Raw genomic sequence first — 16,865 nt, 5'->3', positions numbered from 1 at the left:
ATGCAGGTATCCTTTTGACCAACATGGGGCTCAAACCCACGACCCTGAGGTTAAGAGTCTCATGCTTTACCAGCTGAGCTATCCCAGCGATCATGCCACTGCTACTGCAGCTAGCTAAACATTTCCAGCTTTAAGGTGTATTAACCCAAAGTCACGACCGATAATCATTTGGGGGCAAGTATGGCAGATTCTTCGTCTCTGTAAAATAAACAGACTGCAGCTTCTAAGGCAGCTTTCAAACAGGCTAATAATGCTTCACTCACCCAAAGGCATAGACAGTGCTGGAGTTGTAGTAAGGAGCCAAATCGGTGGCATGAATGAGGTCTTTCAGCTGTAAAAGAATGCTCTCTAGTCATTACCAGACAATGGTGTCATCAGAAAATAATACCCAGTCTCTCTCACAATATAATTCACCTATCATTCAGCATTCAGGCATGAACCAGAATTGCCATATTTATTTTTACCATCTGTGCTCTAGGGTGCCGCTTCTGAATTGCCCCAAACATGGAAATGCATCATGAAAAAGAAACAATTGCTATAATGTAAGCAGCAATGCAATGCATTTTGCCATAGCGGGGAAGATTGTGACCAGGTGAGCTGTGTGCCTGGCCTGCTCAGTCTGCCATTTAGGTGCTAACTGTGTCAATAGGCCATGTCTGCTGCTTTCCCTTCTTATGGGTCTTTATCTGTAAAATGGACTTGGGCGTTTCAAATAGAGGACACCTTAGAACAGAGGACTGTCCTCTGTAAAGTAGGGCGCTTGGCTACCTATGGCTGCTTATGTGCCTTTTGTTGCCGACTGAAATGTAGAAATTTAGCAGACGAGGCTTTTCCTGCTGGGGAAACCCAATAAGGACTCAGGGGAAGTCACAACTTAGACTGCTTTGAAAGATACTGGAGGAGGACCCATAGAGAAGCTGGCAATTCTGCACACTAATAACCTCTGTACTAATGCCTCACACTAACACCGTTTGTAGCTCATGAAGTCGTGCCCCTACCATCTTCTGAGTCTTTGTTGTCTCTGTCCAGAAGCCTCTGGATTCCATCCGCCCATGATCCAGGGAAAACTGTCGATTAAGGATCCTTAGGCTGCCTGAGTAGAAGTGCAGGGATGCTGTGTGGCGTGGTCTGTAGTCTGCCAGGAAGACAAGACACATGGATGAGTTCCATACAGTGGAACCAAGATACCACAGGGGCTCTCACTGCACCACACTTAAAATGGGTAGACTTCACTCAGACAACTCCGTCAAAGGAGCCAGGCTGGTGGGGAAGGGTGAGATCCAAGTAAAATACATAAATGGCAGGCCCTCATCTGCAAAGCAGGATGTATGGCCCCCCTAATGAAACCTGCAGAATGAAGTAGTAGTATTAGAATGGACAGTACCACTTCAGACTGTAGGTGGGGGAGTGGCACATCAGGTCCCCTGCCACATTCTAAGCTGGGCTGGCTTGCGCTGGCCAGGGTGCTAAATTGAGCAGGTGGGGGGAGAAAGGCAATCCTTCCTTCCTTCCTTCCTTCCTTCCTTCCTTCCTTCCTTCCTTCCTTCCTTCCTTCCTTCCTTCCTTCCTGTCTGTTACACCTCCTGCCTGGTGAATAGCTAAGGGGCTGTGGGGCTTTTGAACCAGTGGATTCAAAGAATCTGGTGCCCAGCCCATTCTTGTTGCAGGGCTTCCTGCACACTATGGTGCAACAGGATCCTCTGCTGGGAAGGAGAAACGAGAGGAAATATGAACGCCAAGGAGAAGGAAAAACAGATGAAGAGAAAGCCAAGGAAGGAAGGAAGGAAGGAAGGAAGGAAGGAAGGAAGGAAGGAAGGAAGGAAGGAAGGAAGGAAGGAAGGAAGACACATATTTTTTTTAATCCCTATGCATTTCAAGAACATCAGTCTGTTTTTCAAGGTGTTTTTTTAAAATAAAAATACAAAATTATATATTCAATAAATGCCAAATTACGGAATTGTATAGCGAGCATAGGAACACAGGTAGCTGCCTCATATTGCCTAACTCCTTGCCTAACTCTGTATTGTTTACAGCAATAATGGTGAACCATTGTCCTGTAAGCAACCTTAGGCCCATGTTGGCTCTTGGAGCCGCCCTATACCTGACATCAGGCGAAGGGCAGGTAAGGACATGGCTGGGCCAAAAGGGAATTTGCAGGCACTGCTCATCAGCTGATTGTTGGGGCTTGCAATCCTACCTGGAGATGCTGGGGATTAAGAATGGGACCTTCTGCATGCAAGGCAGATGCTCTAGCACCAAGTCTTGTCCCTCCCCCACTCTAAAAAGTCAGCCCCCATCATTACTGTGCTATATTGAACAAATTCTGCAGTAGTTAGCTATAATAGAAATAAGACTTCAGCATACTGTATTTAATTAAACCACATGTAACTTTTAATTCCTGAAATCTTTAAACTCATTGTCATAATATGTCAAGTGTAACTTACTTAGAATCTCACTTCTTTCATGTATAATAAAATTCAAAACTTGTATCTTTCAGTGCTTCTTGGGAAAAATGCTTGGGGCAACTTCTCTTGATGCTTACCTAAGCGAATTAAAATGTAGCCATCCCAACAGGATATCTATCAGATTCTTCCTCTAGCCAGCTATCTATAATTAAGTTAAATTAGCATATTTTTGTGATAATGCTGGACCTAGATGCTTCCATGATGGTGCGGTGAACTGATTGTGTGACTGTTTCAACCTTCCCATGAAATTGACCTGCATCTCAGCTGCAGATTCTCCCTCAAACCATTTTTAAGGGACAAACAATCACTTCACCATTCCATCATATGAAAGAGGAGTTGACCATGTCAAAAGTGAGCGGCAAACGGGAGGTCAGGTACAGATGGAAGTGTCTTTGAGACACTTCAACTGGCCTCATTCCCCCACCATGCTGCGTCAGTAACAGGGATGTGGTTTTTCTCTCTCAGTTTCCCATTTTCCCATTCATATGTTCAGTTCTCCACATTAGTGGAGTTCAGTTCTCCACATTTTTGTGTGTATGTTATTGTTGTTATTTACAGTCCTCAGAAAAATTTGTTAAGAGTTTTGTGTGAAGTGCTACTATACACAATCTTGCATGTTATTTGCACTAAGACATGCATTTAGATGCACACCTCAATATATGTGTGTTTTTATACATTGCTTGGCTGGAGAGATGCAAAATTGGGATAAGTGTGAATTTCGAAGAATCATGGTGTTTCGCTTCCTGAATTGTTTTGGAAAGTGTGAATCAGGCAAGTTCACAGTTAAATGTGAACCAAATGGGATTTCTCCCCCCATCCCAGATCACCAGCCATTCCGGAGAAGAACAATGAAAGACTCAAACAGTTACCTATGAAATACCAAGTTAGCACTCCAGCACAGCCCAGCAGCACCAAGACTATCCAGAGTGGGATGCACTGCTGGCAGTTACAGAGTCCACGCTTGTGTCTTTGGTGAGGGTGCACCTCTGAATGGTTCTCCTGCTCCTCTCCCTCCATTGTGGACCTACCAAACAAGCAAAGCAAGGATCAGCCTCCTCTCCTTTCTCCATAGATGAGGTTCAGAATCATCACAATAAAACCATGATAACTTAGTGGAAAGGTGGGTTCAAAGCTTCCTCTATTTTATGTCATCTCCATAAGTTCACAGCTGTATATCCCACACATTCCCATCCCAATCTGCAACCACCACTAGACTGAGTGCATTTTTAAATAATTTTAATAGTCATACATCTTACCACAGTGGGGAAGACTGTGATCATGGGACCTGTGCTCCTGCCCAGTCTGCTGCCCGGGTCTAACTGCTGATGGATGACTTCAGGCCCCTGCTGTCCCCTTCCTAGGCCATTTATCTTTAAATTGGACTTGGACCCAACAGCCATTCAAATAGGTAAAGGGACCCCTGACCATTAGGTCCAGTCATGGCCGACTCTGGGGTTGCGGCGCTCATCTCGCTTTATTGGCCAAGGGAGCTGGTGTACAGCTTCCGGGTTATGTGGCCAGCATGACTAAGCCGCTTCTGGCGAACCAGAGCAGTGCACGGAAACGCCGTTTACCTTCCCGCCAGAGCGGTACCTATTTATCTACTTGCACTTGACGTGCTTTCGAACTGCTAGGTTGGCAGGAGCAGGGACCAAGCAACGGGAGCTTACCCCATCATGGGGATTCGAACCGCTGACCTTCTGATTGGCAAGTCCTAGGCTCCGTGGTTTAACCCACAGCGCCACCCGAGAACCCCTTAAAACAGCCTCTGTGAAACAGGGTATGTGGCCTTTTGTTGGACTAAAATCCTGCTCTGATCCAATCAGGAGGTAACTGTCACAAGTGTCACTAATAAGCACGTAAGATGTCAGTGAGGCAAAACAGCAACATCTGACCTCCATTTGAGGCTTCTCAGGGATGGCCCCATACATTTTGTTGCCTGTACAGAAAATGTCCTCCATCCCACCAGAGGGCAGCAGGCTAGATTAGGGGATGCATATGGCATGCACAATTCTTCTGTCCAGCTCCCTGCCCCCTAGTATCTGTCACCTGAGGTGTCTGTCTCATTCTGCCCAATGACAGAACCAGCCTTGAGTTTTGAGTTAAATGTGGCAGACCGAGGGTGAAAAGAAGCAACAGAACACAAATATATGTGCATACCAGCCCCTCCCCAACCCGGTGACCTCCATATGGCTTTGATTATGACTCCCACCAGCCCTAGCTGGCACAACCATTGGTCGGCAGATAATGGGAGCTGTGGTCTAAAACATCTGGAAAGCACCAGATTGGGGAAGGCCAGTGTGGTGCCTTTCAGGACCACAACTCCCATCACAGCATAGCCAATTATAATGTTGTAGTCCACATTGCCTACCCCTGCCAGAGGGCATAGAACAAGGCTATAAACCTATTCCTCACACAATAATGCAGTTGTTCCTGATAAATCACAGCACTAATCACTCACTCCTCACATTCATGGCCAGCAAAGTCAGAATAAAAAGAATGGATATCCATGGAGGCAAGGATTGCTCCTCAGTAATGAACCATAGCCTCCAAATTCCCAGCTTTCATTTTAAAAGTAAGAGTAAGTTTCTAGAAATTGTAGGACCTGAGATATGTGACAAAATGTACACACTCTATTCTTACCACTTTTTGATAGAAACTAGCCTCTTTCCTCCTTTCAGTGCTTTTACTTTGCCGATTGCCACATTCCCCCAGAAAAATTCCTATGAATGCCCATTATGTGAAGCCTCATGTTTTGCCTCTGTAGTTTTTTCCTACAGGCCCTGCACCAACACATCCATAAGGAGAAGACTTGGGCTGCACTCTATAGCCACCTGTAACCCAGCATCAGAACTCCAAGCCTCTTCTTCCTCACTGGGAAGAGAAATTCTAAATACCAGTGTGACCCCAAAGTGACAGGCCTACCTTTGCAGCTTTCCGTTGTGGTTGTGGCCTGGTGCGGTCTCATCTGAAATCACACACACACACACATGCACGAATGTAAATACTGAGCAGGGTTGAATATTTACTTAAGCCCAAGGTCTTCCTTGTGACCGGTCTGTCGTCCAATGCTTTTTGTCCTCTGTTTTCGGCCTTTGCCCTATTCCAGATCAGCACTGAAAGCTGTGCTTAAATGTTCTCATGCCACATCATTCTTCCTCACAAAGTATTCTGTGTCGCTCAATAGCTTATGTGAGGCTAGTGCCCTAAAAACCCTCTTGGGTGTTAAGAATGGCAGTGGGGAGACCTTCTCGGTAGTTTCACCACCCTGGGAAATTCAGCAGTGTGGCGTCTCAGCAGAAGACATTCTCTGTGGCAGCCCCTAAATCTGGCATCTTGGCTGGATAGCTTTCATTACATGCTGAAGACACACCTCTTTACCTGGGCTTTTGACACCTGTGCAAGATGCTTTGGGACCTACTCTAGACTTTTGATTGTAAATTGTGTTTGTGTGTGTGTGAGTGTGAGTGTGCGCAAATATGACTTTGTGGTAGAGGACAGTTAAAAAATCTTAATAATAATAACAATAACAACAACGTTTTTCCCAATGAAAAGCCATCCCCTTACCTATTTGATATCTTTCATTCCATGAGAATCTTGTAGCAATTCTTCTTACAAAAAGCGGAAGACATTGTAGCTTTTCAAATGGGGGAGTGCCAGAGGAGAGCACTTGGGGAGAGTGGGGAAGGGCAGTTTGGAGGACAACAGCTTGCAAGATGTGGAATGAATGATGCTCTGAAGAGCCAAGGTAACACACTGCTTGCTCCCAACCATCTTTTCCTCCTCCCTCTGGTCCCCCCTCTAGAGGGCTGCTGAATAGTTGCCTGGCAACTTTTCCCTGCCTTAGTTACACTCATTTGCTCCAAGGGGATAAAGTCAAAATATGGCTGAATGGGTGGGTGGGGGGAAGCCTTCTGCTAGGAACTAATGCCTATATGTCCATCTTAGAGCTGCTATGTTTCTCCCCCCTTGGAAGAGCTTTTGCACTTTCAATAGCTGTGCAACAGACACAAATCAAACAGGTGCAGCCTCCCCCTCAAGAAGATGCTGGAGTGTGCTTTTTGTTCCTTAAATATCTGCACCTTGCACAGCTGGTAAAAGGCACAGTAGGGGCAGGCAAATCTCTGCTGCCTTGCTAGAGGGCTGTCAGCAGCGGGGATAAAGGAGGGGAAGTGAGCAGCAGAGAGAGTGATGAAATGGGCTCAGCAGCGATAGGCTGGCAGAGTCCTAGCCAAACAGACAGTGCTGATAAGCTCAAGCAAAAGTCTGTCTCAGACAACCAGCCCTGACATTCTGAACCCCTTTGAGTCTCTGCTTCCCTCATCCTCACTTTCTGTTTTGAAGACAAAATCGCATTTACTCATTATAGCCCTGTATGAGGCTGGTGTTTGTTTCTCGTTCTTTATTTGCAGTTCCTGGTGCATTACTCATTCAAAAGGTACTGACTGAAAAAGGAACTGGGCTATAAGCAAAAGTTCATCAAAAAACAACCGTTGGATCACCCCAAATAATTTCTCTAGCAAACTAGATGTCTTCCCCCTGTGGGCCACTATGGCTATATACTGATGTCTGGTCCATAGGTCCACTAACCAACTTAGATACAGTCAGAGTGCCTACTGGGTGCAATTATTTTGGAGCCCTGTGAAAATTCCCTGAGGTTCATAACTAGAGTTGCCAACATTTATTTTTCCCTGACAGAAATCCAACAAGTGAATCTTTTCCCCTTTGTGCATCTGCAAGCCATGCCAATTGCATTTCTACTTGCCACACAGCTGATAAATTTCTCTTTCGATCATTCTATCTTTAATGCATTTTTAAAATTGTGTATTCCTTTACCCCAGCTTTCAGGATAACATCTATGCAAAGAGGCTTGCAAAAACAATTTAAAACAATAAAAGAACCATTGAAACACAATGACAGCAGGACGTCACTGTAGAAACAGTCACCGGCGACCTATATAGAAGAAATAGGCTTTCAAGACCTGTTTAATCACAGGCAAAGAGGCAGGGTGGCCATGTGTCCTACTTTGCAAATGACATTCATCTATCTGCATGTGTCCTTTATTTGAAGGGCTATCCAGTAAGTCTGGCTTAAAGATGAAGAACTCTTAGGAGAGCTGCAGATGAACCGAAGTTGCCCATCAGCAGTTAGCACCTGGAGAGAAGACTGAGCAGGCACACAGATCATACACTGCAGTGACACATACTGTATTTCTAATTAAGGTGTAATCATAGTTTTAAAATGTGTGTCTATTCATATATATTGACAAATCTGGGGCTATTTTCAGCAGTTCAAGGGAGACCCATTGTTATTAACGGACCTAAGTGAATCACATCCATTATATTCAGCAGGTAGGACTAGCATTGAGTGCCATCTTTTCTACACATCTGTGTCCTGTTTTTCTTTGGTGGGGTGTGATGCATTTTCTCCTTTTGGGGAATGCATAAGTTGTCATCCCCTTTGGCTGATTGAAGACTGGCCCATAAAGGCAAATGTGGCACTGCCCCATCAACCTCAATTTGCCCTCGGGAGAACAAAACCAGAATGAATGGACCCTGTGTCCTGGCTCCCTCTGGACAAAGGACTCAGGCTACATTTCCTGCCAAAAACTTTTAATACTCAAATAAGCAAAGTACAGTGGTACCTTGGTTCTCAAACTTAATCCGTTCCAGAAGTCTGTTCTGAAACCAAGGTGTTCCAAAACCAAGGCGGATTTCCCATAGAAAGTAATCCAAAACAGATTAATCCATTCCAGACTTTCAAAAACAACCCCTAAAACAGCATTTTAAAATAAATTTTATTATTTAACAAGACCATCGAGCCACAAAATGAAAGCAACACAATCAATCAATCAATCAATCAATCAGTAGCTGAACTGGGTTCCACACAGTCACAAAAACAAACAAAAAGAGACGCAAAAAGAAAAACACAAAATAAATAGCAAAAAAGGACAGACCTCAGTGTAACACTCAAAACAGAAGTGTGGCACTCAAATCAGAAGTTTAACACTCAAAACAGAGCACGTTCAGCTTCTGAAAAAAGTTTGCCAGCCAGAATACTTACCTTAATTCTGGGTTTGCAGTGTTTGGGTTCCAAGTTGTTTGAGTACCAAGGTGTTTGAGAACCAAGGTACCACTGTACCAGGAGTGCAGCAGGTGCAAGGCATGACTGCACAAGCTAAGACATTGATCCAATGGTCAATATTGCCCCTAGGTTCCCCTTATATAGGAGTGGGTATGACTTTAGTATGGCAAGCGTGATGTCCAGGGTCATAAACTGATACCTCCACCAGTTCCTTTCATCCCTCATCTTGATCTGACCAACCCCTCCAAGAGGTCTCATTGGAACTCATGACACACTCTCTGTCGCTGGTTTTTGTGGTTTCTTTCTTGATCTCATTTGTAGGTGGCACATAGAGAACAAACGGAGATGATAATCTCACTATCTGAATAGGTTCATGTGAAGAGAAGGGGTCCTTTACAGCAGTGTTCCCCAACCTTGGGCCTCCAGCTGTTTTTGGACTACAATTCCCATCATCCTTGACCACTGGTCTTGCTAGCGAGGGATGATGGGAGTTATAGTCCAAAAACAGCTGGAGGCCCAAGGTTGGGGAACACTGCTTTACAGGGAGAAGCACTGCCCAGAGCAATTTGGATGACTAGTGAAACAAAAAATGCCATTGATAATATTTTGTGGGCTGGGGGAAGCCTAACCCTAACTGCAGCAACCAGCTGGAACGATTGAGGAAATGACATTAAGTTTTAAATAAGCTTAGGTGCTTTGTGGATAGAATAAGATGGATGATGATAATGATGCACATCAGGTAATAGGTAGGGTAAAATTTTAAGAATATTCTGAAAATATTTAAGAAAATGATTCATAGTCCAGAGGATGCAGTTTGCCATCCCTGGTGTAACTACCAAAATGAGATTTTAAAAAACTTATCCTGGGGAGTAGAAAAAGATCTAGATTCCCTTGACACCAGGCTTGCATGTCAGCCACTGCAAAACTTCGTGCTCTTGTGGAATGCATTCTTCTTGGGCCTTTGATCATCAAAGAAAAATGAAGCAAATGTGAATCTATGCAGACGTTCATAGCTTGCTCATCGCCATGGTATCCAAATGTCTGAATAAGACAAGGACACAGCAGGCCAAAATTAGACCCGGTTGCAAAGGAATTGTACCCACCCACCGGAGCTGAATTTGCTTCTCAACAGCCATGTTTCCATGGGAATGTTGTGCGTCACTGGGTACACCACAAGCGAAGGGCACGCTGGCAAGGATGTCAAGGTGTTGCTGAATGGGAATGCCGAACCGCCCCTGCCCATGCTGCACCTGGTCCACAAGATAAACAATAAGATGAGAACATTAGAAGAGCCTTGCTTATAGAAGCCCCTCTAGTCTAGCATCCTGTTCTCACAGTGTCCAATCAGACTCTGATGGGAAGCTTGAAAGCAGGACCTGAGGACAACAGCACTCTCCCATCCTTGTGATTCTTGTAAACTGGGCCTACTGCCTTCAGCCATAGAAACAGAACATAGACCTTGTGGCTAGTAGCCATTAAAATGCCTCCTCTCTGCTATGGCTGGTGAGGCGCTGTGCTCTGTCAACTCCTCTTTGCAGCTTTGCTTGTGTTACTTGCATGGCCCTGCGACCACCCTATTCCCTAAGGTGCAAATAACTAGACCACACACAGCGTATTGGGCTTTGGGGATCAAATAAGGCCACAACTTTATCAGTTACAGATGTGAACGGTTTGATCATAGTCATTAAGGTAAGCAACAGCCCTTGGGGGGGGGGAGGGAATGCCCTATGACCTACATCAAATCAGGGCATCCCCCAAGCGGTCCACGTTGGAGGACTGGAATGGCCCTAGCCCCGACCTGAGCATCAGACAGGAGCCACTCCTCCTGGATCCTTTTAACAGGATACCCTGGAGGGGCAGAAAGAGGCTACAACCTCCCCTCCAACCAAGACTTGGCTTACCCAATGTGTATCCACCAATCGAGGCATTCTTGGCTTGCTGCCAAAGCACTCATGCCTGCAACTAACACTCAGTGCCCTCCACTATATTGCATAGCCAGATATTATTGCCAGCATCTGAGAGGTGGACCCCACCTCGGTGGGAAAGCACCTCCTGATTAACATTGATGTCTGGGTGATGAATCACCTGGCCATTGGAACGCTCCATCCTGCGACCGATGGTGCGATTGGTCTGCTTCCATGCCTGATTCATGCTAGCAGGGTCGGGGCTGTTGCTCCAACAATGTCTCCGAAAGGCCCTGCCAACTGGGTATTTATCCTTCCTCTGGACGTGATGCTGAGCGCAGCTATAGATCAGTTGGCACTGCGCTCAGGTGAATGCCCCCTAGATTCCTGCTACCATTGGCCAATTTGGCGGCAGGAGTATGATTGGGCCAGCAATAGGCCAGTTCATAGAGGAGACACAGTGCCCGCCCTCAAAGGCGCCCACCTGAGGAGGGCTAATGGACATTCTGCAAGCCCTCATTTCCTTGGAGACTGTGTGTAGTAAACAGCAGTGCTGAAACACCACAGTCCCAAGGTCTTCCATGCCAGACCTTTCGGCTTCCTGGGAAGGAAGGCCAGCTACAGATCATTCCTTTTTCAAGCAGAAGTTTCAGGCTCTGGCATGTTTAGATGACAAAACTGGCATTAAGAGTAGATAACAGGCACTTGACTCTACTTCTGTGGGATCTGTATAGTGTTGCCTTTTAGCCCATCTCCCTGATGCATTGGACACTATTAACCAAGCAGAAGCATAGCACTTAATTGCAGCAGGAGTTTATGCCTTAAGGGGAATGTAAGCTGAGCAGTTAATGTGCATAAAAACTGGCCATTGTGCACATTCACCAGGCCTCATGGAAAATGCATGCATCATCCTCCCATGAAGAGGGAATTGTGCACATTTCCCGGTCAATATATACAACCTACAATACTCCTTGGGGAATGAGCATGTCTCAGCTGACCTTTGTACATATGCACTTTGTGCATAATCCCTAACTGGCCTTAGGGAATGTGCATATATTTACTGAATTTAATGCATTATTCAGCCATTAGGCATAATTTTCAAAGGTCCCCTGGCTCACCACCTACTTTGGTCCCAGGGCCTGAAGTCCCCCTCCCCTGAAGCAAAGTGATGACAAATCTCCCAAACTGTGACTGTTGACACAGCCACTTTTAATTCAGTTCTAAGTATGGATGGGGGACAAATTTGATTCAGTCTGCAATTAAATACAAACTTACCAAACTTACATTTTCTGAAACAATATTGTAATGGTTCTAGGGGTTGCTCGTGCATAAGCCGGTGCTTATCTCCCCGGCTGGGTGCAAACACCTGGCTGGGTTGCCTAAGTGAACCTTTTCTGTCCGGACAGCCACTCACCCGTGGCTGACTCAATCGCTGGCAGAATCCGTCAGTGGGCGTTTCTTAAACTTCTTCCAGCAAAGAAGCTCTTTGACGCCTAGTCTCCTCCTACTCTCTCTGCGTGAAAGCCTTCTGCGCAAGGAGGGCGTGGGCAGTGGAGGACCCCTACTCTCCCCGCTAGTCCCAGGCAAGGAGTCATGGGACCGCCTCGCCGCTTCCCCCATCTGCCCCCCTTCTCCACTGGTGCTACGCTGATTCTCATCCCCAGAAGATGGGCTGCTTCTCCCGATCCCTGGACGCTCTCTGGAATCCCTCTGGCTTTTGCTCTCTCCCTCCGGCACTGATGGCAGTTCCCTGACAAATATGCAAATCAGAACCCAGGCTTCCGTTGAAATTCACACGTATCTGAATTTTGCAAAGCAGTTCTTCAGCCAAGTAATGCGTACAAAAACACCCATCCCAAGGGAGAGTGTGCATGAAAATGGAACATATTAGTGAAAATACCACAGAAATGCTTTATGTTAGGGGAAATTGCTTTTCAAAAATGTGTACATTAGGAGAGATGATGAATTTTTATGAGGGTGTGTTTTTTAGAAAATTGCAAACTGATGTAGAAATATGGAGAGATGAGAAAAATGAGAAACCAAGTGAATCTCTTCACTTAACCCTAGTGCCAAGTCCGTTTCACTTCCATGGCTCCCAAGCAAAGGATCCTGAAAGGAATTGTTTTGTGAAGGGGGGTAGTAGCTCCCATTTGAGTTTTTTTGAGGAGAGCCAAGAGAGTCAAAATGAATTCCCAGCCAGTATGGAAATGCAGATATATCGCAAGCATCGTAAGATACAGTGTGGCATGGGAGAGCTGCCCTCTAACCAATTGTTCTGAAATTAGCACAATAAATGCAATCTTCTTTGAATACAGGAATTTTATTATTTGCTACATTTGCATCCCATTGTTCCTCTGAGGAGCTTAGCGTAGCACACATTGATCCCCCCTCCCACATTTTATCCATGCAACATCTCTGAGAGACTCAATGGCCCAAGATCACAGTCAACCTTACAGCTGAGAGAGAGGTAAGCCCCCTACAGGGTTATTAAAGAACTCCAGTAAGATATGATCAATGGTTCTTTTTTTTTTTACCAATAATTTTTTATTGATTTTCATTAAATGTACATTCATTATACAAATAAATTTCACATATATCTTTAGCTCTGCCGAGCTTCAGACTTCCCTCCAGCCCTTTGGTAAGTATCGTACATTTTCTTACGTCGCGTATTTTGTTTGCTTATCTGGTTAACCATATGCTGTTAATCTAACCCTGCCAGTGTCTTTAAGGTTTTACAGTTGTCTCTTATAGACACCAAATATTTACTCCAAGTATCATAAAACTTCTGTTCGTCCTGATCTCGTATTCTCCCTGATAATCTAGCCAGTTCTGCGTAATTCATCATTTTAACCTGCCAATCCATAATAGTTGGTATTATATCCGTTTTCCAATTCTGGGCCAACATAGTTCTTGCAGCCGTCGTGGCATACAGAAAGAGGTTTTTAACTTTCTTTTTAATTTCCTTCCCTACCAATCCCAATAGGAAGGCTTCGGGTGTTTTTGGAAAGGTATATTTAAAAACTTTTAAAAGTTCATTGTAAATTAATTCCCAAAAGCCCTTCACTTTACCACAGTCCCACCACATGTGGTAGAGGTCACCCTCCGCTTCTCCACATTTCCAACATTTCTTATTTTTCATTCTGTACATCTTTGCCAGTTTTACCGGTATAAGATGCCACCTATATATCATTTTCCATATATTCTCTTGCAATGTCGTACAGGCCGTAAATTTCAAATTTACATTCCACAATTCATGCCATGCTTCTAATTCAATGTTATGCCCAAAATCAATGGCCCACTTAATCATGGCTTCTTTTACCTCCTCATCTTTAGTATACCAGTTCAACAATAAATCATACATTTTTGACAGTAATTTGTTTTTACCTTCTATAATGTCTATATGAAATTTTGATTTCTTGTCCTCAAATCCCAGCCTCTTTTTATCTTCTTTTAGTATCTCATTAACTTGGTGGTACTGTAGCCACCCTGTCAGTAAATTCTCTACTTCTTCATACATCTTCAATGGTTCTTTTAATCATCTCTAGTGTGCAAATGAACACCCAGTGCCGGATTTACGTATAAGCTAAAGAAGCTAGAGAAATATGGCCTCGGCCCAGTATACCTGAAGGAGCGTCTCCACCCCTATCGTTCTGCCCGGACACTGAGGTCCAGCACCGAGGGCCTTCTGGTGGTTCCCTCATTGCGAGAAGCCAAGTTACAGTGAACCAGATGTCAAAGAGAACAACAACTACCAGACTTTCAGAAGACATCTGAAGGCAGCCCTGTTTAGGGAAGCTTTTAATGTTGAATAGACTATTGTATTTTAATATTTTGTTGGAAGCCGCCCAGAGTGGCTGGGGAAACTCAGTCAGATGGGTGGAGTATGAATAATAAATTACTACTACTACTACTACTACTACTACTACTACTACTACTTAGGGCCCCACTCTCCCCCCCCATTTCACTATTAATATACTTTTTCTTAATTGTATTTCAGTTCAATAATTACTTTGATAAAATACATATTTTGTTATGTGCAAATGGCTTTAGATGCCTATTAGGTCCATAAATTACCATATAGCATATATTCAACACAAAAACAGTGACAATTTGTTGTTGACAAAGGACAGCTGGACATATAAAGGGCCCCATTACCTTCAGTAGCTTAGAGCCTCATCAAACCTAAATCCAGGCCTGTGAATGCCCATACATGCAAGCAAGCAAGCAAGCAAGCAAGCAAGCAAGCAAGCAAGCAAGCAAGCAAACAAACAAACAAACAAACAACCCTGTGTGTACACAGTGTATGCTTGTTATTAAATCAGTACCATCAAAAATTAAATGTGTTGACACACACTTCCTGTTTTTAGAACAAAGAGCATAGGAAACAACTGAGGTTAGCCTCACACTGTGGCAAGCACAATATTAACAGGCGAACCACCCACCTATGCACGGCTGCAGAGGTGGCAGCACCGAAATGCGTTGGCATTTCGTGGTTTCCTGTTCTATAACCAGGACAAACTCTTTAGTGCAATATTTTCCCCATCATAAGATTCACACCCAATAAATTCTCCCTAGCCTGACAAAATTTTACGTAACAGGCATCTAATATAACTATGTAGATGTTTTGGCTTTCCTATATGACCAATAGAATTAAAAGACATGAGAGGGAGAGAGAAGGTGCATATTGCCTTACAGAGGACAAGTTTTTGCCCCAAGGAGCTTATGATCTAAAATCCTAACTTCAGCACATTTGTATAAGCACATTACTTTCTGTTTTTAAATGAAAAAAATAATAATTATAGAATACTGTACTGGAGAGGTTCCTTAAATGCTCATTCCATCCTTAGATATTTCTGGAAAATTTTAAGTGGAAGGAATTCATTTTCTGATATTTCTTGATTCTTGTCACAAGTGAAGAAAGAGATGATGAAGAAGAAAAAAGAATACATTGCGATTACTGAAAATGGCCATCACAGCAGCCACGCAATCAATCTTTTGCTATCTACCCTTCCACTGCATCATGGTAAAAGTAGTATCTCTGTGCTGCATCATGGTGATGGTAGTATATGTTCCTCAAAGCAGGGAGAAAGCATGTCAAATGTTAATTGAATATTTAATGCTTTGAAGTAAATAATTTGGTTTTGGTTTCAGGCACAGGTGCAGATCTGTATCTATTTTTGTGAGATGATTCACCCATCATCTCTGTTAATTATGTGATTATTTCCTCAAGCAAGGGAAACAATGGAATGGGCTACATCAATTAAGATGATTTTTCACCGGCACAGGCTATGAGCTGTGCTGCTCTGTAATAATCTTATCATAATCAAATGAAAGAGGGATATTTTGTCCTGCAAGGCAGAGCGACATCACTAGAATATTCCAGTTGAAATGGGAAATTAGATTGGCTTTTGCTGTGAAAATGTTTCCTGTATTCAAACATGGAAGAACATGCACGCATGGTCCTGTTGTGAGTGCATTTAGCATATTTTCTAGTCTGCTTTTCTTCTGCAAAAGGAACTCAAAGTAACTAAGAGCGTAACCATCAAAATAATCAACACAGTACATCAAAAACACTATAATGAAGAGAGCGAAAAACAGAAGTAAGATTTACAGGCTGTTAAGAAACTACACTTCATCGGCAGTAAAAATAAAAGTGACTAAATGCCTTTGTTTCAATTACAGTGTCATGTTCTCAATTTGAATCATCAACCCTTGAATCACTTTAACTGTAGTCGTTTGACTCATTCAGCTTCGTGTCTGGACCCAAAGGTCAAGAGGAAGAGAGTGAAACTCGGTGGTGGAGCCTTGCATGCAAAACAGAGCAAAGGAAAGACCCTCTGTAGCAAATACTGGGAAGCCACTGCCAATCATAGTGAGCAATGTGGGGCTAGATGCACTAAGGGTCTGATCTGATATGGCAGCTTCCTCTGTGGGGGGAAAGTGCCATTTGAAGTCAAATGGGACTTACCTCAGAGCAAGCAAGCATAGGATTAGCCTGCCCATGATTAGAGCCAGGTCTGCTCTGCAGTGCAGTTCTGTGTATATTTACTCAAAAGTAAATCCTGCTGTATCCAACGGAGCTTACTCCTTAGTAAGTGCATTTAGAAATGCAGCCTCAGCCAGGTAACTCTCTGGTGTTTCAACCAACAAACTGAAACTGACATGGGGAAAAATAGAAGACGACTCCTTCACTCCTATATGGTTACCCTTTATCACATACACCACGGGTCATCAAAGTTTTTGTGGTTCACGGTCCCGCAGACACCACGGTGGGCTGGAGTGTGTGTGTGTGCGTATGCACGCATGTGCAAATGCTATTTCTGATGCTCCTTCCGGCGCGGAGGAGGCATATGCAGCTTCCCATTGGCTGCAGGAGCTTCCTGTAGCCAATGGGAAGCTGGCCAGAATTGCG

The 16,865-nt window shown here is 44.1% G+C and overlaps 2 protein-coding genes across 3 annotated transcripts in view; both read right to left on the bottom strand.

Annotated features, from left to right (window-relative positions):
* Positions 1–3,483, bottom strand: part of TMPRSS6 (transmembrane serine protease 6) — a 32,527-nt gene extending 29,044 nt beyond the window's left edge. For both annotated transcript variants that reach the window (XM_081928246.1, XM_081928247.1), the window contains exons 1-3: positions 3,335–3,483; positions 999–1,135; positions 264–331 (exon numbers count right to left, since the gene is read on the bottom strand). In XM_081928246.1, the coding sequence (XP_081784372.1) occupies positions 264–331; positions 999–1,135; positions 3,335–3,482 (353 nt within the window). In that variant the 5' untranslated portion in view covers position 3,483. The remainder of the gene's footprint in view (positions 1–263; positions 332–998; positions 1,136–3,334) is intronic.
* The window catches only part of SSTR3 (somatostatin receptor 3), a gene marked incomplete at its 5' end in the record, with an annotated part of 238,607 nt that overhangs the window by 141,943 nt on the left and 79,799 nt on the right, over positions 1–16,865 (bottom strand). The window lies entirely within an intron of this gene.

This window comes from Podarcis melisellensis (genome assembly GCF_964234715.1).
Source record: "Podarcis melisellensis genome assembly, chromosome: 10".
NCBI classification, from domain to species: domain Eukaryota; kingdom Metazoa; phylum Chordata; class Lepidosauria; order Squamata; family Lacertidae; genus Podarcis; species Podarcis melisellensis.
Note: the sequence above shows the minus strand (reverse complement) of the source record. Positions and strands in the feature narration are given on the sequence as shown.